The sequence below is a fragment of the Zalophus californianus genome, chromosome 6 (assembly GCF_009762305.2).
Source record: "Zalophus californianus isolate mZalCal1 chromosome 6, mZalCal1.pri.v2, whole genome shotgun sequence".
NCBI lineage: Eukaryota > Metazoa > Chordata > Mammalia > Carnivora > Otariidae > Zalophus > Zalophus californianus.
Window position 1 is genome coordinate 26,774,061 of NC_045600.1, and position 24,644 is coordinate 26,798,704.

At 46.2% G+C, this 24,644-nt stretch overlaps 1 protein-coding gene across 2 annotated transcripts; it reads right to left on the reverse strand.

Annotated features, from left to right (window-relative positions):
• Positions 1 to 48: 48 nt before the first annotated feature.
• Positions 49 to 20,284, reverse strand: DLST (dihydrolipoamide S-succinyltransferase). 2 transcript variants are annotated; one of them, XM_027570270.2, is made up of 15 exons: positions 20,222 to 20,284; positions 19,625 to 19,658; positions 16,936 to 16,984; positions 14,231 to 14,286; positions 14,022 to 14,096; positions 13,326 to 13,381; positions 12,710 to 12,821; positions 9,947 to 10,102; positions 9,418 to 9,494; positions 8,461 to 8,558; positions 5,237 to 5,367; positions 3,812 to 3,885; positions 3,423 to 3,506; positions 2,844 to 3,011; positions 49 to 1,565 (listed from the first exon to the last, which is right to left on the reverse strand). In XM_027570270.2, exons 1-15 carry the CDS (start codon positions 20,282 to 20,284, stop codon positions 1,431 to 1,433), a joined length of 1,368 nt encoding a protein of 455 aa, XP_027426071.1. In that variant the 3' UTR covers positions 49 to 1,430. The 2 variants fall into 2 exon arrangements, with proteins under 2 accessions (XP_027426071.1, XP_027426072.1); XM_027570271.2 differs by lacking the exons at positions 16,936 to 16,984; positions 19,625 to 19,658; positions 20,222 to 20,284 and adding an exon at positions 16,828 to 16,904.
• Positions 20,285 to 24,644: the final 4,360 nt, after the last annotated feature.

Genomic DNA, 24,644 nt, shown 5'->3' on the forward strand with positions numbered 1-24,644 from the left:
CTGGGGCTGTGCACCGTGGCAACTAAAAGGAACGCAGAAGCAGGAACCTTTTGAGAACATTTGCCCTTTAATTTGCATTTAAAATCAGTTTCTTTAAATATTTTAGGTACGAGTTCTGAATAGTGAAGACAGAGTAGATGCTGCAGGCACTCAGTATCGGCTCCCAACCCTTCCCCCACCCCACGCTCCAGGCCCGAATGGGCACACACACTAAGTCAGTGGCTCCTGGTGTCCAGTGTCAGCAGCCTCAGGCCTGGATGCAGTTGCATACAAAGCAATGAAGCCCAGCAGCTTTCATAACAAGATGTGTGTATTTAAACTTGCTCCAAGCAATTCCAATGATTGATTGTGCCCAGACCCATCTGGCAACACCACCTCAGGCGACTGCCCATTCTCCCCGCTGTATAGTAGCATCTTGGGGCTGGTTTCCACCAGAGTCCATCCTCTCTGACACCCCGCTCCCCCAAGGGCCACGATGCACAGAGAAACAGAGTCTGCCCCTTCAGTCCGAGTGCTTATGCCAATGGCATGTAAAAAGCTCAAATCAATCTGAGCCAGTCCACAGGAAGCCCCCTCACCCCAATCTCACCAGCCTCCAGCCCTTGTGACCATGCCCTGTCCCGCTGCCATGATGTGCTAGAATCTGCTCTAAACGACAGCGATGTGCTAGAATGGTTCCAAGCAGCCCAGAAAGGTCGGCACAACCACGGCTGTGTGTTACTGTGCCAAAATGGAGCCGTGACTGAGAGGGTGGGCTCTGCTCCTGTCTTGTCTACAACATACCACCTCGGAGGGGACTCTGCCCCTGCCAACACTACCTCCCCCCCTCCCCCCCAGACCCCCTGGCCTGTGCTTCCTGGACGAGGTAGAAGAGGCATCCTGAAGTCCATGGCAGCGCACAATGAACTGTTATTTACGCAGCAAGCAGCACCTCTTGGCTTGCAGTCGGTACCTCCACACAGGAGCGATCAAGTGAGAGTGTTCACAGCCAGGCCAGGGGCTGCTGTAAGCTTGGGAGACACCACACCCTCCTAAGGAGGCTCTGGACAATAGACTTTCAAAAGATACAAACTTGATCACATGGTCCCCAGTGGTTTCCCTATAGAATACTGGCCCAGGAGAGAAGCAAAATCATCTCTGCAGAAGACGAATGGGAGAAAGGCAGGAATATTAATGAGCATCCACTAAGGCTCTCTCTCCCTCAAGCCTCAAGAAGATACTCGAGTGTAAGAGAAGGGTGCAGAGAGGGGAGAGCCTGGCAGAATACCAAGAAAAGACCTGTGGCTGCTGGTTACGTAGTGCCCTGGTTTCCTTGCTGGAGGCCAACAACGTGTGCCTGGCACCAGGCAAGCCTGGAACCCATGAGGGGACAGGGAGAAGATTGGTGGTCAGTTCCTGCATGGTTGGTGTGTAGGGTATGTGGCTCCCTCCTAAAGGTCCAGTAGGAGGACTCTGGGATCCTCTACCGCTGCCTTGATTTTGCGGAGAAAAGTTACCGCCTCTCTGCCGTCGATCAGCCGATGATCATAGGTCAGTGCCACGTACATCATGGGCCGCACCTCCACCTACGGAGAGGAGAGGTTGACAGGTCTGTCTGCAGCAGAGGAAGCCCCACTGGAAGTGGGGAGATGAGAAAGCATAGCCCATAGAAAAGCTTCCAGTTCCAGAGCTTTTCCTATTGTTGTTGCTTCTGGAGCCTTCTATTTTCAAAGACCAAGGCTTACCCTGAGTGCAAAGCTCTCCCACTCAAGACAGCTCAACCAAGAAAATAGAGTCTCTTCAAAAGCGCCTTTTAAAAAAGCATTCTTGGGCGCCTGGGTGCTGAGTTGGTTAAGCTTCCAACTCTTGACTTTGGCTCAGGTCATGATCTCAGGGGTCCTGGGATCAAGCTCCATAGCATCAGGCTCCGCACTCAGAGGACACCCCGCCCCTGCCAGCCCCCCAGCTTGGGCACGCACTCTCAAATAAATCAAACACACACACACACACACACACACACACACACACACACACACACACACACACACACACACACACACACACACACACACACACACACACTCTCTCTCTCTCTCTCTCTCTCTCTCTCTCTCTCTCTCTCTCTCTCTCTCTCTCTGCCCTTTCATTCATCTGTTGTCTAAAGGAAAAGTTTTCCCTTCAATCCTGGCAGCCCGAAGTTTCTTCTTTAGGGTTAGAATTTTAAAAAGTAACCAGAGATCCTCAAATTCTCTTAAGTTGTATGCAAAGTTAGGTGTGTGAGCATTTTCAAGGGAGAAGACCTAGGATTTTTGGATTCACAAGACCTAGTGACCCAAAAATGTTCTAAACACAGGAGTCCCAGAAAATATTTTCCTACCAACCTATCTTCTAGGGCCAGCTCAAGACCCTTTAACTTTATTCCCTGAACTCCCAGGGAACCGCTAAACCTTCATACAACCTGGGAGCTCACAGATCTTCATTGCTGTCCTGTTTCCCCGGGGCAAGAACCACGTTGCCAACTGTGTCCCCACTCCCGACAGCACCGAATGGAACTTGATGACCCCTCCCGATGAAGGAGGAAGCCACCTCAACTCCATGGTCCTCACACTTTAATTTTTATCAGAATCACCTGCAGCTTCTGCTTCATCAGGTCTGGAAAGGGGTCCAAGAGTCTGCATTTCTAAGAAGTTCCCAAATGATGCCTAACCACACACCACAATTTGAAGATCAGTGCCTTAGCTGTTAATTAGAAACTAAGAGATGGAGCTTATGCCTGAAATTCCAGTGCATCCGTCATAATTAATAGCTAGCTTTCCCCCTCCTCTTCATCTAGCCAATAGGACATTTGCAGTGATGGTTCCTACCTTGCCTCCCACAGCCACTGGCCTATCAAAGATGCCGTGCATGCCCAGAATGGCCGACTGAGGGGGGTTGATGATGGGCGTTCCAAAGAGTGAGCCGAAAACACCTCCATTGCTAATGGTAAAAGTACCACCATCCATATCTTCAATGGCAAGTTCATTCTTTCGGGCCTAAGAATGGAGATTTAATCACTGCAATATAAGGCCAACCCAGCTTTCTTCACCTACAGGGAGCCCAGAAGGCTCCTGTCTAAGACCAACAGTCCAACTTCTAGCTATTGTTCAGCAGAAGATGCCTGTGGCCAGGCCTCCACCAGAGGACAGGCACGATGCCTTGAGGACCTTTGCTTTCCCCAGCAGGCCTCCTCTGATGAGGTCTTCCGTGACAAGAACATGCTGAGCGCCGCCAGACAGCTAGAGTCTGGCTCCTGGGGGTGACCGCCAGTCTCGGGCTCCGCACACCTTACCCAGCAGAGCAAGGTGCCAGTTCCCTCAGCACTGCCCACTGGTGAGCCTGGCCTTCCCCAGCCCCTCCTCCCTGACCTGCCCAGCAACCGACACACATGTTGCTTTCCACTTTACCTTTTCCCCCAGTTCGCTGATGGTTCGCTCGATATCTGCGTAATTCATAGCTTCCACGTTCCTGATAACAGGAACCACCAGACCCTGATGAGAGTGAAAAGCTGTTTTCAGTTGCAGATTAACAGTACCCTTTATAACTCCCTTGATTCAAGCGGATGGTCTCTGCTCCCCATTGAGCATCTTAATGACTCAATGTGATTAACAGAGTCTAAAATATTTAGGCTTGACGGTAAGATAAAAGAATGTGGTGGGGTCAAAAGCAGGTTACTCTTTTACTAACTCCCTTCTGAGAAGACAGGATTACAGAAATGCTCTCTCCCCAGGGGTCTGCTTTTTTATACAAAGTGAGAGTCTAAGACCAGAGCTCCCCACCGCTTTCCCCAACATACCCGTGGGGTGGCCACAGCGACACTGATGTCAATATAATCCCTATACACCACCTCTTTGGATGCGTCATCAATCACTGTGAGAGAAAACACATGTTACACACAACTCTCCAAGCCTAGGCTAATGCAGAAATACTTGCGTTAACAGAGTGAAAATCCACAGTGCCTGGTACAGTGGACTGACCAGTCAGCAGGAAAACCATTGCACTGCATGTGGTGGACTCCTCTTACTCCCAACCAGTCCTAACATTTCCCAAGTGCCCTGACTGAGGCCGAGCATGGGAGCATCCGTTTTTCACAGAAGACTCAGTACACCGGCTCACACAGGATAGGTATGCACAGAGCTCCCTTTAACTAGCTCTGCCCAAACCCTCCCTTAACAGAGAATGGCTAGGTTTAAAAAGTGCTCCCAAAAAGGCAGATGCAAAGGGAGGGGTGGTAGTGCTGCCCATTCCGCTGCCTACTCTCCCCAAGAGGTGAGGGAGGCCTCGTTCTCGGAGACTCCAGAGGAAGCAGGGTAGTGTTAAGCCAGCAAACCAGCAGCTGAAAGTCTAGGTCTGGTGCTCATGAGAAAATACAGGCTCGGCACTCTTTTCCACAGAAAGTCTATGTTGTGTTGTTAGATAAGCCACTGAGGCAAAGCATGTGGGAAGTGATAAAGAGGCCAAAAGAACTCTGAGAAATGCCTACATATACAGGCAGGCAGAAGAAAGGGATGGAGAACCAATGAGGAAGCCTGAGAAGAACAGAAGAAACAAAAGAGGTACATACACATTTGGACAAAGCAAAGACAGCCCTCTACCTACCCAGAGTACACCACTCAATGAAAGGGCCTAGAGCTGCTATTTCTAGATCATTAGGGACCCTGGCATTGCTCAGAATTGCAAAAGTGTCACTGTCCCCTCTCCAACCTTCCAGGGAACAGAGAAGTGTCTCAACAGGAAAGAGAACTGCTTGTTAGGTCAACATTTCACTGACGTAGGTGAGCAAAAAGGAAAACGAGCACCAAGTCCATGAAAGAGGGGCCAAGCCCACGGCCTCCCACTGAGGTCCATCAACTAGAAATCAAAGGTCACCCTGGAGCCTATGCCAAGTGGGGAAGTCAGGCCCCAAGATCCCGGGGCCCCTGGAAAGGCAGGTGCTAGACAGAACACGAGCTTCCACCTGGACGTGAGAAGCCCCGAGAGCCGGGCTGGCTCAGAAGTGCTTGCGGGCAGAGCAGCTGCCAAGCTATGAAATGGGAAGAGAAACCGTTCTGTCCAGCTAGTGGGGAGAAAACAGCCATGACACCACTTCAGGAAGGTGATTCAAGAAAATACCTGGACAAAGACACTCATGTTTTCACAGGTATGAAATAAAGCCTTGGTCTGTGTGTGGGAGCACACATACCTCCCAGGACCTCTTCGAGTCCGGCCACCACAAACTCACCTGCATTGACCACAGGCTGCTCCTGCAAGGCAAAGGCTGAGGCCTTCACGAATGCCGACATGAAGCCTAGTTTGAGGTTGTGTTTCTTCAGAAAAGCATCTTTGTGCCGAGCCCTCATCTCTTGGATGTTACTATAAAAACACATTATAAAACAAAGTGACCACAAAGCCTTTATTTTGCCTTTCATACCAGTTTCTAACTCCATGTACACAATTGGGTAAGCATTTTTCCCTTACTCTGGACCATCTACCTAAGTTCAAGTTTTGAAATAGTCCAGCAGAGGTCAATACAATAACCTTGCTTCTTTACAAAACCTGGAATCAAAGAAATTGGGTCCCATCAGTCTTGAGGGCAGGCTGAGCCCCTTATGGGGCTCCTTCCTATTCCAGAAGTCATAGAATTCAGTGACAGATAATATGAACAAGAGCTCACACAGCACACTAACATTCTTGCCTGGATGAGAAAGTGATTTCTAGCTACCTGAAATTCATGAGCTCTCTACTCTGAAGAAAAATTATTTTAAGCATAAAGTCTACAAGATAAACAATTTTTTTTTAATTTCTTGTTAGAATTATGTCCAAAAAACCCACCAAACTCGATTAGGACTTCCTTGTGACATTCTTCCTATCTTCTAATTAATGAAAACAAAACCTGAAAAAACTCCACAGGTGTTTGGGCTCCATGTGAGCAAAAGCATCCATGGCTATATATGGTCAGGTATAGACCAGTGTTCTTTTAGGCTCATTGGAAAGTCAATAAACTCCCTCCTATCTCCGCAGAGTTAGCAAGTCTATGTAGTTGCTTCTTCAAACAGGTGCTAATCCCCACCACATGTAAGGGCCAAGGCTGGGTATCAAGATAATAAAGATACAGCCCTTGCCCTTTCTATCAGTTTAGTGGATGTGGTTTCCTTGGTATTTAGAAAGTGGACATGTGTGGACCTAAGCTTTTCGAGTACAAGCAGCAGGGCCTTCTGGGAAGCCTTTGCGACATAAACAGCCTTTGTTCATTTAGGATTGGTTTTCCACACATGTACCACATGTATACTGCAGTTAGTGGGAAATGGCTTTCCCATCATTTTGCTACAGAAACCTCAGTATTTATCGGAATACAGTTCTGTGATGGAAATTGAATATAACTTTATCTCAGGTCCAAACGCTCCAGTTTTCCCTTTCTCTCCATAATGGCCTAATTTGACATTAGCATGAAAGAGAAGATGGTATAACTTTAACTCCCCCTTCAGACCATTTGCCTTTGAAAAAGGAAGTTTTCCGGGGGCGGGGGGCGGGGGTGCTGATTAGGTTTAAATGTTTGTTTTCCTGAGTCTAACCTTATTTAGTGCTAGGATTACCACCCTAAAGACATTACTGGTTCCCAAGACACAAGAGCTGCAGAAGAGGGAAAGAGATGTGATAAACATCTCTGCTCTCAATCCTGCCCAAATGCTATTGTCTGGTCATTAAGTAGCTTCTATTTCAGAGCTCTGCCCTTGGAGGCAGGGCCGGGGACAGCAGGGCAGAGGAGAAGGTCTCAGAAAGGCCCCTTATGGGTAGCTGATCAGCACAAGACCCAAGGGCACTCGATCTAAACCACATTACCGACTGCAGTGAGACCCCTAGCCATCGTTAAGTGACACCTCGATTAGCTGCTGAAATGAGATCCAGCTACTGCACTTACCTTCCAATCAAAGCTGTTGGGCCAAATGCATCTTCCAAGGCCACAAATATTTACATGTTTTGTCTTAAGGAATTAGGTAGAATTTCAAAGTCCAATTCAATTTGTGTACAATTTGGCCCTAATGCACTGAAACATAAGCTGCGGCCTTTGTGATTCATTAGTCAAGGTCCTTCCCTATGTCCTACAGATAGGAAGGAGAGAAATCTTCAGCTTGAATGACATCCAGTCTTTTTAGGAAGTTTCACAACAGCATGGATGACATCTAGTGAAACAGGCCACAGAGCCCTACTTCTGTGAACAATGCCATAGCACACTATCCATAAACCACTCCCTTCTCTAAGCTTTTCAGATCCCTTCCAAAAGAAAACAAATTTCCCTAATGAAAAGTAGGTTAGCAGACTAAACACTTAGAAGAAAAAAAAAAGCAAAGGGATGACCTGAAGACTTAATGATTTACCTCCCAAATTAGATATAAACTCTTATCCCTGGCATTCAAAACATTCCAAAGTATGGATCCAACTTTCTTCCCATTCTTTCCCACCTATTCCTCACAGCAAATAGTTCTCAAAAGTATCCTGTACTTTCCTGTGTCAGCTCCGTATTATTTACATCATCTGGAATGACCCTTCCCCACGATGCTACCTGTGTCAAAATGCTACTCAATCTTAGGCCTATTAAAATTCTCTTTCCTCCAGGAAGCACAGGGGGACCTTCCCCTCCCAACTTCTGCCCTCCATCTCAAAAACAAATAATCTCATTCTCTCTACTTCATACTTTTACCCTTCTGATACTTCTTTTTCTAGATTTTACACTTTGTGTTTAAAAGATTTATTTTAGAGAGAGAGGTGCACAGGGGGTTGGGGGAGTCGGAGAGGGAGAGAAAGAATCCCAAGCTGACTCCCCGCTAAGCCCAACGCAGGCCGATCCCTGAGATCCTGACCTGAGTCGAAATTCAACCGAATGAGCCACCCAATCAACAGCCAGCTCACCCTAGAAATCGGTATACTAAATTTGCCCCTTTGGTTATACATCCTGAGGTTTTTACTCAACAACACAACTTGCTTTCCATTTCATTATCACAGCTGGGAAAGGTGAAAGCTAGGACTTCCCGGTGAAAGTCCAGTGCTTTCCCACCACCCAAATCTGAGTCGCTTAAAGAACACAAATCAGGAGGAGTCGCTGTGAGAAAGCAGCAGGGTACTGGGCTTTGGCTCTGAGTGTGCGGTCAAGTGGCTCTCCATCCCAATTGCCCTAGCTCTACCTGGCAACTCGACACTAGTCATCAGAGTTTAACACCATTACCAGCCTCATTTATCAGACGTCACAAGATTCACGTATTTAAAAGGCTAAAAGCTTTTTAAGTCACAGGGGCAGGCAATTAGGGAATGAACCCCATGGGTCACTCTGTTTTAGTCAACAAGCAGTGCAAAGAAGTACCTACCTCTTCTTGCTGTTAGTTTTGGAATCAGCACTGGGGAGGGGCTGGGGCAAGTTCAAGTGTTCTCCAAGAAAAAGGGCACGGGGAGTAAGAGGCCCAGAGATCTCACCTCATGTCGACCTCGTTGAAAGTAGTGAGCATCGCACACGTGTTCTGGGCCTCCTTCAGACGCTGGGCGATGCGCTGCCGCATCCTGTTCATCTTCTCCTGAAAGTAGGACAAGGACTGACAGTCTGGGCTCTCCGGATCAAGCCCTCCCCACTCAGTCCAAGGGGGCACTCAGCTTGCAAGGACTGAGGTGTCACGGACTGGGATACCTAAGTACAAGAGCTCCAGGCTCTCTTTCCCATGGTGGCCTTGCTCCTCTAAGCAAGGACAAGGCAAGCCAGACAAAAACTACTCACTCAGATGCACCTGAGTTTGACCAAGAATGGAAGTTCAGGAAATGATCTGATTTAAAAATCAGAGTCAATTTATGAAAAGGAAGAGTGTGGTGTAGGGTTCGCTGGCCCAAGAAGGACTATAGATTTCTGGTAATAAAGACCTGCATGAGAACAGCTACCTGTGAAATGGAAACTCACCAGCAACAAACTTTTGAGGCTATAGTATTTTTAGGAAGTCTTCTCAGGCAGAGGAACCCACACTATTGACCATATACTTCCTTGAGGTTTTACAGTTGCCCCTGCCAGTGACTGCTACCATGGAGCCCTCAGTGAAGCGTCCCGGAAGAACAGGAACAGGGCTCAGTAAAACCAGTTCCCCGCAGTGTGTGGTACTGTGGGGGGGAGGGGCACACTACTAAGCTCCCACCCCCTGCAGACCTCTCACCCAGCCAAGGCAGTCCGGTGGTAGCACAGCACCGTGGACCCAGCCACTGGACAGGTGTTCCAAAGACTTCAGGTTCTAGTCCTCTCATATGACAAGTATGAGGCTATGACAAGCCACTTCCTAAACTCGGTTGCCATGAACTGCCAGCAATTCAAAGGTAGATGCCACAATGCCCACACTCCCTCATCTCAACCCCATCCCCTTGGCCTCTTCCTGGAAGTGGTCCCCAGAGGCTTACCCGATGTTCTGAACGCAGACCCTTGCCGGCTCCTGGCTCAGCTACTGGAGGGGCAGGAGTGGGTTTCACTGCAGACACTGACAATGAACAAAAGGTACAGCTGCATCAGAAAATTAGAGAGACAGCAGCTCTTTCGGCCCATGGGTCCCATGCCCGTGCTTTCATAAAACCACCTTTCTGCACCACCCCCCAAAAAACACCAAACAACCAGAGAAACAATTACTAAGTGCCAGTGCTTTCAGAATGTCCTGTCACTTAATCCTTCAGATATTCTGAGGAACCATTCCCACTTCACAAATGAAGATCTGCTCAGAGACGTTAAGGAGCTAGCCCAAAGTCACAGAGCTGTAAACAGAAAGCTGGGCTCCAAACCAGGTCTTCTGATACAAAGTCTAGAGTTCCTTCTACAAAGCAGCCACTGGAGCCTGTTCGGAGCCCTGACTGGTCTAAGATACTGCCCTGCGAGGGAACAAGGCATTGGAGGGGATGTTCTTCTCCCACACAGAGACACGCAGGAGGGGAGGCGTACCTGGCTTGCTAGCAAGAGGCTGTGAGGGCGAGGGCACTGGAGGCATCTGAGTGGGTACGGATGCTGCGGCGGGAGGAGGAACTGCCGGTGCTGGAGGCTCTGCTTTCGGGGCTGCAGCAGCAGGAGCTTCGGCTGGCTTGGCCTTCGCGGGGGCAGCTGGAAAACACGAAAAGCAGAGGTCACTGGCATGGTCTGGAATGCAAAGCAACCGAATCACAGATACTAAACAAGGTTTAGCAGCAAAAGCTCTATCTCCAATCACCTGACAAATGCTAACTGGCTATATATAAGGCACGACGAAATGCACACAAGGATAGAAAGTGGGGAGTAAGAGGCTTCCATTCCCTGGGGCTCCTAGATGTCCTACGTTACATAACTGACTTCATTCAGCTGCCTTCCTGATTTCACAAATACCAACTGATGATCAAATTTAGCAAGTACTTTCAAAGCACCCACTAAGCCCATGGCAATGCAAACTTCCAAGCAGAAGAAACCCAGGCAATTGAAGATGTTGATACACATATACGAAAGTAACACATTTCTAGCCATGGGAGTATGGACAGTCTTGTCTTCTATTTTAACATCATGTGTGGAAGGATTTTTTTTTTTTTTTTTAAGATTTTATTTGACAGCGAGAGAGGGAACACAAGCAGGGGGAGTGGGAGAGGGAGAAGCAGGCCTCCCGCTGAGCACTGAACCCAAGGCGGGGCTCGATCCCAGGACCCCGCGATCATGACCCGAACCGAAGGCAGACGCTTAACCAACTGAGCCACCCAAGCTCCCCTAATACTCTTAACTATTAAAAAACAAAAGTTTAAATAATCAAAGGCTCACTCAGACTTAGAGTTCGAAGCATTTCATCTAGCATAATGCTCATAAGCCACAACTTTAGATACCTTGATTTTATCCATCTGTAAATACCTGGTTTCACATTTCATATTTAAATTAGAAGAACAGGGGCGCCTGGGTGGCTCAGTTGGTTAAGCGACTGCCTTCGGCTCAGGTCATGATCCTGGAGTCCCAGGATCGAGTCCCACATCGGGCTCCCTGCTCAGCAGGGAGTCTGCTTCTCCCTCTGACCCTCTTCCCTCTCGTGCTCTCTATCTCATTCTCTCTCTCAAATAAATAAAATCTTTAAAAAAAAAATTAGAAGAACATTCTTTTTAAGGAATGATCAGAAGGTGAAAGAATTGATCTTATTATTCCCTAACCTTCTACTGCACACTACTTCCATTCTGGGCTTCTGGTCGTACCCTGATCAATCTAAAGGATGCAATCTATCTCTCTCAACTATTTTGATAAGGAGAAACAGACTTTAGTAGTTACAGCATTTAACCAAGAATCAGAAAAAATTATTTTCTTTTCTATCTCTCATATTGACTATAAGGTGCCATACAAATTCATTTCCTTCTCACTTCTTCCCAAGAGAAAGAGCAACCTTCCTTAGAAATGCTATGACCACTGATGTGAAAAAACAACACTGAATTCTCCAGAATAGACACCACGAAATATTACTTCTTCTCACTTTAGAATAGTGGCTCTCGGGACACCTGGGTGGCTCAGTCAGTTGAGCATTTGCCTTGGACTCAGCTCATGATCTCCAGGTCCTGGAATCAAGCCCCATGTCAGGCTCCCTGCTCAGCGGGGAGTCTGCTTCTCCCTTTCCCTCTGCCCTTTCCCCTGCTTGTACTCTCTCTCTCAAATGAATAAATAAAATCTTAAAAAAGAATAGTGGCTCTCAGCCCTGGCTGTGTACCAGAATCACTTGGAGAGCATTTAAAAAAAAACCAAAAAACAACAACAAAAAACTATAATAGATAACCAGGATCTGATAACCCCAGATTTAATATATCAGAATCCCTGGGCCACGGGGTCTAGGCATTTGTGTTTGTTTATATAGATACACATACACACACACAGAAGTTTTGTGGGTTTTTTTTTTTTTTTTTGAGAGAGATGCGTGCGTGGGGGGTGATGGGAAGAGGGAGGTTTTTTTGTTTTGTTTTGTTTTTTAATGAAGAGAGAGAATCTTAAAATAGGCTCCATGCCCAGGGCAGGGCTCCATCTCAGGACCCTGGAATCATGACCTGAGCGGAAATCAAGAGTTGGTTATGTAACCAATGGAGCCCCCCGGGTGCCCTGCATTTGTTATTTTTATTTTTTTTTTTTCATTTTTTTTGCATTTGTTATTTTTAAAGCCCCCATCTGAGTCTGATGCCAGGGCTGAGGAGAGAAAGAAATAAAAAAAATCACTATCTTTAAAATCTTCTTCATTCTATTATATCTTTAAGAAAAGGTCCAGCACGAACCATGAGAGACTACGGACTCTGAGAAACAAACTGGGGGGAGGGGCTGGGGGGATGGGTTAGCCTGGTGATGGGTATTAAAGAGGGCAAGTACTGCATGGAGCACTGGGTGTTATACACAAACCATGAATCATGGAACACTACATCAGAAACTAATGATGTACTGTATGGTGATTAACACAATAAAATAAAATTAAAAAGAAAAAAAAGTCCAGCATAAGAAATATACGTGGAAAGAACAGAGTTATTATGAGGTTTTATGTTTTTTTAAAATACCATTTTCTTTTAGAAGTTGGCATTTAAAGTACCCACTGCATAAATATCACCTGTCTTAGTCCCTCAACTAACAGAAGTTGGAATGCCAGTCTTTGAGGTATCAAGGAATTAGTACATTATGCTCAGCCCCAATTCCAAGGGGGAACACTGGAGATCTTGACAACCAGGAGAACTTCCTTACCGCCAGTTTTCCTGAGTGTGAAAAGAGGAGTGCCTCCTTCTACTTTTCCCCCATCAGGTACCAAAAGAGCTTCAATCACACCGTTTGCTGGTGATGGAACCTGCACAGATGTCTGGAAAACAAGGACAGATGGAGAAAGAGTCCAAATTTTTACTCGGCATTAGAAAATTGTCTAGAATCTCAAATATGAGTCACAACAGTCCCAACAGATATACTAGACTCTGCTTAGAGAAACACCAAGGCCACACTCTCAGAGTAATGAAGAGTCAATGTTATTGTGAAGATTCACCCTTTGTCCTTTCTCAGAAACATTAAAGCCATGTTCAGTTAATGTGTTTCCAAGTGATACACAAAAAACAAATGGAAACAGAAACAGTTCATGCACATGCACACGCAAACACACACGCGCTACAAAACTAAAGCTACTAAAGTACATAATACATATATCGAGAACAATCCAAAATTAAAATTTTAAACCTTTTTCTTTTTAATGAGCTATTCCAACACTTTTATAACTGAGGTTTGAACAAGTTAAAAATTATCTTTAAACCGTTAAGTCCCTTTTTTTTAAATTAGGTTTTACATGAAAAATTACACTGATATAGGACAAGCCTACCTTGTCAGTTTCAATCTCACAAACCACTTCATCTTCTGCAACAGTGTCTCCAACAGCTGAAAAGATAGTCAAAGGTTATCTGTTAAGGGGGGAACCCTAGTAGCCACAAAAATCCCTTTTGATAGGTGTGTTATAAGACCCTTTCCTAGGGCGCCTGGGTGGCTCAGTCGTTAAGCATCTGCCTTCGGCTCAGGTCATGATCCCAGGGTCCTGGGATCGAGCCCCATATCGGGCTCCCTGCTCCACGGGAAGCCTGCTTCTCCCTCTCCCACTCCCCCTGCTTGTGTTCTCTCTCTCACTGTGTCTCTCTGTCAAAGAAATAAATAAAAAATCTAAAAAAAAAAAAAAAAAAAGGGCACCTGGGTGGCTCAGTTGGTTGAGCGACTGCCTTCGGCTCAGGTCATGATCCTGGAGTCCCGGGATCGAGTCCTGCATCGGGCTCCCTGCTCGGCAGGGAGTCTGCTTCTCCCCTGACTCTCCCCCCCCCCCAATGTGCTCTCTCTCTCATTCTCTCTCAAAAAAAAAAAAAAAAAATCTTAAAAACAAAAAAAGACCCTTTCCTACAGGGCCAGGAAAAATTGCATTTCGTGCAAAGAGAAGGGAGAAACCTGATTATCGGGGCACAGAGAGGGGGAGGTCAGTGATGACAACTTTATAAAGTATTTAAACTTAAGTAAGTAGGGCCTGAAATCTTACCTTTCTCCCACCTGACATCTCCCTCTGTGACAGATTCTGCAAACGCTGGGGTTTTGACTGTAATCACATCATCTTCTAGGAAAAAAAAGCAAAAAAGAAAATCACATGTAGGCCCTCATTTTTCCTTTTTAATTAAACTCTGTCAGTTGTTGCTCTTCCCATTAAAATGCCATTCCCAAGAAGGCAGGGAACTGAAGGCAGGTACTTACTGCACATAGCTGTAGTTCTGAAGAAGCGAACATTGAAGACACTACTGCTGTTAATACTACAGAAAAAAAACATAAGAAAAGTAAACTCCTTTAGCAGGTGAACCACTCGCATTGTAGTCTAGACAAGGGACCATGGACCACTTTCCCTTTAAATCAGTGATTCTCAGCCAGGGGTGCCCATGAGTGTCCCCCGGGGGAACTTTTTCAAAGCATTCATGTCCAGGCCCCATCCCCAGAGATTCTGACTCAGCAGGTCTACAGCAGAGCCTGGATGACATGGGTACCCTGCGTAGTAAACTCCTTGGGTGAGTCTGTGCTCAGTGAAATGCCAGCTCCCACAAAACAGAGACTTTCATTTGGTTCAGTGAAGAAAAAGATAAGCATCTTGGTCCTTTGCACACCCACCAAAAGGAATTAGCTTCCCGATTAGGTTTTTTTCTGGACGAAATTCAAGGACAATAAACTGGGTCCCCTCGCAGTACCTGCCATTGTGTCACAAACAATGAAGTTTCTGTCTGCAGGATTACAGACGGAGATCAGATAAGGCAGCAAGAGGAGACAATTAGCTTGGAATTAAAAAAAGATGTTATGCGGGGGTGGTTGGGAGGGGGGAGAATCACCAAAAACAAAACAAAAAAAACCTCCTGTATCTCCTAGTTGGTTCTCTTGCTAGGAGGGAGCACATTGGTCCATTCTGGACTCATTCAAGAGGGGAACTTCAAAAGACCAAGGTATTTTCTGATATGACACTAACTTCAAATAATGTAAACTAGAGAATGATACCACTTTGCACAAAACCATTAAGAGTGGTTAACTCTGGAGAGAGATGTAGATACATACAGTACCTATGGTTTATCTGTTACATACATACACATTTTGGGAGAGTGATCTGGACTGATGGGGACTTTCACTTTCTACACTTCAGGATTCTGAATATTCTACAAGCGGCATCTTTATAATACAGAAGTAAAACAGATTTAAGTTGCCATTTGGTATTTTTACTCTTGTAATGTCAAAATAACTGTAAGATCTATTTAAAAATCAAGGGGGAAAATGTACGTTATTTTTTAAAAAGCACAGAACACAAAGTGATCTGCATAAAGTTTATAACCATGTGTTAAGTGGTCAGGGACAAGAACTCGTGGGTAATTTGCAATTGCAGAGACTGCTCTGTGAGGACACTCAAGAACCTGGAGCACTGGCTGTCCCTAGGAAGAGGAACTTGGGGGCACGCAGGACAAGGGTAAAGTCTCTTTTTACTTTTGAATCATGAAAAACCAGAATGTTTTATAATGAAAGTTTTTTTTAAAATAAGGTGGGTACTTATTTTCTCACCCCACAAAGTTTAATGTTGTGGGTTTTTTTTTTTTTAAACAAATAATTCACTGGGGCACGTGGGTGGCTCAGTAAGTTAAGCGTCTTGACTTTGACTCAGGTCATGATCTCAGGGTCCTGGGATCAAGCCGTGTTGGGCTCTGTGCTCCGCAGGGAGCCTGCTTGTCCCTCTCCCTCTGACCCTCCCCCCACTGGTGCTCCCTGATAAAATCTTAAAAAAAAAAAGAAATTTACTTTTAAATACTTATTTGTTGCATGTATTGCATCGAAATTTGTGGTTGTTCCAATTTTCATTAAAGTTGCAGATGAGTAGCACATTTTGAATTGCTCTGAATAATTTTTAAGTTACAAAAGTATTAGATGTTCACTTGTAGAATATTTGGAAACAGCAAAAAAACATGATTATACTGTACAGTAAAAATAGAATCATTTTATAACCTGTTTCCCCACTTATAGTGTGAACATGTCAACATGACATAGCTTAAGCAATCCCCTGTTGTTTGGCCATTTTGAGAGAAATCTGGATATACCAGGAGTTCTTCAGTACAGATTATTAGAAATGGAATTGCTAGATCAAAAAATAAAAAACAGTTCAAGACTAATGAATGCTAATTGCCCTCTAAAAACTAACTCAGAAATTCATACTTCTAGTACTAAGTGCATCATTTTCTCAATTGAAAAGAAAATCCCACTGTGATGCACAGTGAAAGAACTAATCTGGAGATCCTTCGTTTTGAGGATTCTCCCTATGCAGAACACAGCTTGATAGCTGTTTAACAGATAACTAGAGAGCATCCTCTTACCACATACCTGAAAATACTTGGAATGCAAAGTAGCATTAAGCAACATTCATAAGCAGAAGTTAATCTGAAACACATGGGTGGCCTTTCTCCAAACTCTATTGCGCAATAATAGCATTCCCTCTGAAGTAGTCAAAGTTCCAGGACTCAACTGACTTGTCTTTTGCTTTTACTGTTTCTAAAATGAATAACTATGCTACCAGGTAGAGGATGCTCTAAATCTCCACAGGAAATGTTAACCTCCGGCCCTTCGGCTGCACTTGTATCCAACCAGAATACTCAAGAGTAACCTACTAGATCTATTCCCATAAAGAGAGGGTTCCAACTTCGCTTTCATTACAATCTAAACACCTGAGGACAAGCACACTGCAGCACCAGCACCTGACATGGAGCTGACGCTCAACGTACATCACATGTCATAAATCAACATCAAGGTTAGGTCTAGAGACTCAACATAAGCACCTTGATTATCTAGGCCTGGAAGCCAGTGAAGAAAGCAGGCGGTCCAATTTAGAACTGGTGTCTTAAATACCCCGTGGCCACACATCTGTGCTCCCCAGTGATACTTACACAATCTTCCTGCTGTCAGGGTAACCTGGTCCCTGACATAAGGAGACCCCTGTAAGAAACAAAACAACTCTTAACCAACAACTCTTACACAGGATACCTGCTGGGAATGGAAAAGAAATCTGTTCACCCCCTAACTCTGACATGGAGCAATATCAAATGTAGGCAACAATATAATCCTTATCACACAGAGTCCTGCTTCTTAATGGCAGAGAGCAACAGGTAATGTGGGGTTGAGAGTGGGTATGTATTTGAAAAAAGGGGAGAATTCTAAAGGCAAAGCCTGAAGTAGTTTTGTCATCTTATTTACCTTAAAATTCATAAACTGTCATTATCCCTGTATGTTTTCATAATAAAACCTCCCTACTCCCCCAAGTGTTCAAATATATTTGAAGCTTGAGAAAGACCCATCACGGCTTATCCTGTGACTACACAAAGCCTAATCTGAGAAGCAGTGGGTATGTTTGGTCTGGGTTTCTGTTTCCCTGGTTACTGAAAACGCACTGAGCTGGAAGTCTTCCTGCATAAACCCTAGTAGCAAAGACGGGGCTACTTTAAGCCCAGGGTCTCCAGTTTGCCCCAGTAGTGAGCAAATCATTGTCCCTCCTATCAGTTTATTGCCTTCCCATGAGCTCTCTGAGGTCGTCCCCTCTGCTCAAACTCAGCAAGGTGGGAGCCCCTTTCTGCCCCACCAAATGTCCTTATCACAGATAACTGCATTTCCCCAAATGACAACTAATTACAACTAACAAGGGCTGCCACCTCACCTGAACATATTCTTCCAGAGGTCTTTTTTCAGATCTATTAACAACTCTTCTAAATAAACCATGGGCTCAGGAAACACCAGAGGAGAAAGAGCTCTCCCTTGTGCCTCTTCCTCCCCCAAATCTCCAGAGTTTCAGAGTCAAGTAAGTCACTTCCATGTCCAGCAGTCCATGCCTCTGCAGTACAAATCCCAAGTACAGTGTATCTTTGAGCTAGAACAGCCAGCAGCCCATACTGAGTTTTGGAACAAAGTCCAATTTAGAGTTCATCTTACAGCAAGTCTCAATTGTACAGTGCTTTAGGGTTTATAAAAAGCTCTCACATAATGACCTCATTTTGATTTTCATGTCTCACAACTCCCTAAAGTAGAACGACCATCTGCTATTATTCCCAGTTTTTTCCTAAGTAGGGCTTCTGGAGGCTTAGGGGACCAGCCCAAAGTGAAGCCCTGAGCCACAATGCACACCCCAAGTACAAGGTTCTTTCCATTGTCCTGCCAGTCTATAAATGGAGAAAGTGTTTACTTTTAGAATTCCTAGTTTAAAAGAATACTTACTATTGACAATCCGCTCCGAGCTTACACTCTGTTAGGTGCCTATGTTCTCATGACTCTTAGAATAAAGTCCAAAAACTTTACACATTCCTGTACTGTCCAGCCCTCCCTATCCTTCCAGCCAGACAGGCTTCCTTTCCATTTCTATGACTGGTCAAGTCCCTTCCTGCCGGACAACCTTTGCACAAGCAATGCCCTTTGCCTGGAATATTGTTCTCTTGGCCAACTGCTATGTATTCTTAAAGACTTGGATTAAATATCACTTTTTCAGGGAAGCCTTTACTGACATTCTCACCACTCTCTCCACCTTCCCAAGACGGGTTACATCTCACCCTTTCATTATGCCCTGCACTTCTGGCTCACAGTCATCACAATGTAATTGTGGCCTTATGTGTGCATAAATGTCTATTTGCTGTCTCTCCAGCTAGCGCATATGATCCTGGAGGGTAGAGACCATCTGTATCCCTGTCACCTAGCATAGTGCCTGGCACGTAGGAAAAGCTCAAATGATCTGTTGAGCACATGAGTAAATGACAACATGGTGGGTTAAGAACTTAGGTTTGAGGAGTCAGTCAGGTAGAGCAGGCTTGACCAATAGGTGGCTGAATGACCTTGGTCAAGGCACTTACCCTTTCTTCGCCTTGGGTCATGCATTTGTAAAACAATGAGAATACCTCTTATTGTTTCTTGATGATTAACAGCAAAAAGCACAGAATGCACTCAGAACCATACTTGGCCCACAGAAAGCTCCCAATAGGATCTACTCATCCAACAAATATTTATGCCGGGCATACAAAAAACTGAGATAAGATCTAAACTCCTTCCAATAGTCCCTACACCATCTTCTATCTCATGCCATTCCTTCCTTTAACCAAAATTCTCTGGCTGAATCACCTTTTTTCCAGTTTCAAAACACTGTCAAGTTCTTCCCTTCTTCAGGGACTCTGTACACGCTATTCCCCTTCCTTTTCCTGCTCTTCACTGAACTCGCCTCTGTCACATCCCCTGGGTTGCAGCTTTAATGTCCCCTACTAAAGAAGGCCCTCTGTCCACCTTCATTTTCCTTCTCAGCACTTAACAAAAATTCATGATCCCTCATTTGCTTAGCAATTTACACTTTCTCCTTCCCGCTAGACCATAAGCTCCAGGAGGTAAGAATTGTTAACTGCTGTAGCCCTAGTGAGCGCCTAGCACAGTGCCTGACAGGCAGTAGAAACTCGGTAACTATGTGCCAAATGAATAAATGATAGCTGTTATTAAATAGCACTTTGTTTCGCTCCACATCATGTGGAGAAACACAGGCACCCCTGTTTCCTCAAATACTGCTCTGCCCAGGAGGAGAGCACGTTAGGTGACGGCAAGGGCACAACTTACCAGGCAGGGAACGTCTCCCTAGAGGGCAGTTCCCCTGTTGAGAAAGAAGACATTATCGACGTCACCCATGATGAAAGGAGGGAAGAAACAGCTTTTTAAGTGCACTCAAAGCTGTCCAGGTGCTACTGACAGGTGAATCTCGTGATTCCAAAAGGCAAATGCCACAGCCAACGCTCTCAGTCCCAGTCAGCACCCTGGGCCTGCCAAACTACCTCAACTTCCCATGAGGCTGACACCCACTAACGAGAGCGGGGGCGGGCCCCGATCCCGTCGGGGTACTCGGCGGCGCCTCCTCCCAAACTCGGAGTCTCGTGTCGGGACGGGCGCGGCTCTGGGCGGCTCCTCCGCCGGGGCGCGGAGGGTGGGGCCCAGCAGGGGACGGGGCGCCGGCTGCGTCGGGAAGGCGGGGGGCTGCTGGGCTCTGCAAGACGACCCCGAGAGCAACGGCGGCCCCGGGCCGCCCAGCCCGCGGCCTCCGCGTCCCGGTGCCCTTGGTGCCCGGCTTGACCGGCGCGCCGCGCTCCTGCTCCCCAGGCTGCCCCTCTGCCCGCCGGCAGGTTTCTCATCCGCCGGTGCCCCGGCCCGACCGGACCGTACCTTCTGGAAGGCAGAGAGCGAGCGGCTGAACGCCCGGGACACGCAGCGGGACCGGGACAGCATCGCGGCGGCGGCGGAGCCGAGGGCGGGCGGACACCGGATATAGGGCCCGGCAACAACCGGAAGCGGGGCGGGCCGCGGCAGTCGCCGCGCGGGGAGGGGTGTTCGGAGCGAACCACTGGCGGGGTGGGGGGAACCGACAGGCAGCGCGAAGCGGCCCCCACCTCAGCACACCGGTCTGCCCCGGGGAGTCCACGGCGGCGGAGCGCTCTCGGAGCCAGCCAGCTGCACTGCCTGCCGGGACTGCCGGGGGTGCCTACGACCGTCCGGAGACCAGGCCGCCCCAGGGGTCCCACCGCCCCCCCCACACACAACTGTCCGCAGAGCTGGCCCTGAGCTTGGTGCCAGTCTCTTTCTGGGACCCCGGGACACCGCGCGTTTCCACCTCTGCACTACCGGAAAAGAGCGGGAGGCTGGCACGGGCTTTGAACTCGGACCTTGGCGCACAAGCCTGCCTGATCTTACACGTGGGTGGCCTTGGGCAGGTGACCTCGCTTCCCTGAGCCTCAGGTTCCTCAAATATATATATTTAAAAAAAAGGAAGAGTCACTTCCCTGCCTCTCTAACTCCAGAACAAAGAAACAGCCCAAAGAAACCTCTGAAGGGTTCCCATTGCCCTTTTACCAGACGAAGATCACCAAGTAGCCTTACTTCTGAAACGACATCTCCTGATCTTCCCTAATCCTATTCACACTCTCTCCAGCCAAGCTAATTGTTCCCCATACATCCTGTGTATTTTGAAGGTGGTTTATTAGTCATTCTGTCCCTAGAATATAAAGGACTAAATTAGGGACCTTGTCTGTCTTGTGCACTGCTGTATTCACAGCACTTAGAACAGAGATTGGCGTAGGTAGGTAGGTGTGTAATAACAATTCTGCCTGTTACCTTCAAAATGAAAGCACATAGCTTCCCCTCCCCCTTTTTAGTTTCCCCTCCCCTTGAATGCCCAGATTCACCTTTATAGCTCACCTTCCTTTTTTTTAAGATTTTATTTTTAAGTAATCTCTATGCCCAAAGTGGGGCTGGAACTCACCACCCCAAGATCAAGAGTTGCATGCTTTACCAACTGAGCCAGCCAGGTGCCCCTATAGCTCACCTTCCTAATAGAAAAGGTTTTCTATAAGCTTTGGTGGAATTAAGAATGAATGAATGAATGAATGAATGAATGAGGGCGCCTGGGTGGTCAGATGGTTAAATGTCTGCCTTCGCCTGGGGTCATGATCTTGGGGTCCTGGAATTGAGCCCCACGGTGGACTCCCAGCTCAAGGGGGAGTCTGCTTCTCCCTCTCCCTCTGCCTCTCCTGCTTGCGTTCTCTCTCTCAAATGAATAAATAAAATCTTGAAAAAGAAAAAAAAAGAATGAATGAATTAATGGGTCACTGGTGCCTGCTCATACTGGTTTCTTAAGCTGAGTCATCTTACCTCGTCCTCAGGCACCTTTAGGGTGCCTTCACTCATCCAAACTCTGCAAGGACTTCCACTGGAATTCTGGAAGGATGGGCAGAAGCAGAACTAGAAATAGAGAAAACTAGAAATAGAGAAAAGAGAGAAACTAGAAATAGAGAAAACTTTCTTGCCCAGCTGCTGCCCCTGGTCACATCCTTAGCATCCTTCACCTGGACTATTTTTTTAAAAGCTTCCTAAAGGGACCTGGGCCTCTACAATCACTTTCTCTAACCCATCCTCCATATCCATGTCAAAGATCCTTTGAAACACAAATCTACTCCTGTCACTCTCGTGCTTGAAGTCTTTCAATTGCTTCTCCCTGTCAGGAGGATGAAGTCCAAACTCCTCAGTTTGACCGGGCACCTGATAACCTGGCCTTGGGTTAGGTTGTGATCCACCCTGTGATTTTCACAGGTGCTGAGTTTTTTTAGTCCTACCACACTACTAGCAACCGCCCCCATGTGCTATTTCACTCCTTCCCATCTTTGTGTGGGCCAATTCCACCTCCCATTTGCCTGGGGACTCCTAATCATCCTCTAAGTCTCTTTTGAGTCCCTTCCTAATGCCCTCTGTCAGAGTTAACAGATACCTTTTCTGTGCTTCCAAAGCATTATGCACATATCTCTTCTTTGCATTATAATGTGCTTTTTGCCTGTCTTCTCTCCTGGGCAGAGCAAAAGGAGGAAAGAGATGATGACTCTATTTTCCTGAATCCCCTGCACAGAACACAGTGCCTGGGTACTCTGTAGGTACTCAAGAAATACAAGTGGAATGACTAAAGACATTGCGCTTACAAGACTGCTAGATGCAGCTGAACAGTCCCCGAAACAGGAATCCCTTGAAGGGTTTGCTGTTAATATTTCTTAGACAGCTACTTAATTTTTTCATCTTTAAGTAAATAATTTTAGAGATTCTTATCTAAAGTTTAGAAGCTCAGGCCTGGATGATGTGGCAAAGCATTTCTCCTAGAATTTCAATGATCGCCCAAGTTAATCTCAGATGTTACGATTTTAGACATACACGCGCTTGCACACACTTGCACAGTAGCATGTGAAGTCTCAGAGGATAAAGGTTGAAATTGATTTCCTTGAGACTCATATATGAGCTTTGGTGGAGTCCAAGGTGCAACCCAATGAGCTCTCACCCACTTCTGTATTTAGAGGCTCCTAGGACACAGCATTATCTATTTCGACAGGAGTTATGTATATAAGTTCATAAACTTATGTTTATGGCTCAAAAGGGAATTTATTTATTTCACATTTAAAAAATATTTTAATTCCAATATAGTTAACATACAATGTTGTATTAGTTTCAGGTAAAATATAGTGATTCAACAATTCGACATATTACTCAGTGCTCAAGATAAATGCACTTCTTAATCCCCATCACCTATTTCACCCACCCCCCCACTTCCCCTCTGGTAACCATCCGTGTGTTCTCTGTAGCTAAGAGTCTGGTTTTTGATTTGTCATTTTCCCCTCCTTTGTTTTGTTTCTTCAGTTCCACGTATGAGTGAAACAGTATAGTATTTATCTTTCTCTGACTGGCTTATTTTACTTAGCATTATACTCTCTAGATCTACCCAAGTTGTTACAAATGGCAAGATTTCATTCTCTTTTATGGCTAATAGTCCAGTGTATATGTGTGTCTCTATATCTATCAATAAGATGTCTTCTTTATCCATTCCTCTATCAGTGACACTTAGGCTGCTTCCATAATTTGGCTGTTGTAAATAATGCTGCAATAAACAGAAGGGTGCACATATCCTTTTGAATTTGTGTTTTCTTGTTCTTTGGGTAAATACCCAGTAGTATGATTACTGGATCATATGTTTTATTTTAATTTCAAAAGGGAATTTTATTTTATTTTTTAAAAGATTATATTTATTGACTTGAGAGAGAGAGAGTAAGTGAGTGCATGTGCACAAGCGGGGGGGTGGGGGGAAGGGGTAGAGGGAGAAGCAGACTCCCCACTGAGCAGGGGCCAGACATGGGGCTCCCCAGAGGATCATGACCCGAGCTGAAGGCAGACTCTTAACCAATTGAGCCACCCAGGCGCCCCATCAAAAGGGAATTTTTTTTTTTAATTTTTGTTATAAAATATATCTTCTCTCAGCTGGCTTTCCTGGGCATCTGAGTTGGGGCGGGGGGGGGGGTGGGAGATGGTGGGGGTGGCAGCCAACCAGCTCTGGCCTCTAAATGCATATTCATAAGCCCCCCACACCGGTTGGCTGCGCTAGGCAGCCCCCACTGTCCCCACTGCGGTGGCAGGGCTGGGTCTGTCAGCTGGGGCCTCGCACTGAGAAGGGGCGGCCAGAGGCTTCCCTCACTCAGCCGCAGGCACCAGGCCTGCCTGGGGAGGAAGCCAAAATCACTTCCTGACCATGGTTCTTTATGCCCAAGGCTGGTGAAGAGTGGGCGGCTCCATCTTCTGGGGTAGCAGACCCCACCTGGATGCAGAGCCCAGGACTTGGATCTCCCTGAGAGCATCTTCTCTGTGAGTAACACCAACCCTTCCATTGACCTTGCCAGAGACCTTTTTTTTTTTTTTTGATGGAATGTTTATTATAAAAATGTTCAAGAATGCAGAAAAGTGGAGAAGCTAGCATCACAAGAGCCGCCACTTAGATTTAATCAGGGTTCATATGGTGCCATATTTGCTTCATCTGCTTTTGTTGGCTGAAATATTTTCGAGCAAATCACGGACAGCAGGACTTTTTGCTCTGAATTCCTCACTCTGTAATAGCCTGATAGGCATCTCCAGAGCACTTTTTAAACTCTTCTTTCATCAGGTTCTTACACCAGTCTTGAGTGAGGGGATGATTTCATCCCCATTTTAGAAAAGCAGAAAAAGCAGAAAGTGCGGCTTGAGGGCCAATGGCTGTTGTAGAACCCAGATCACTTAAATCCCAGCCAGG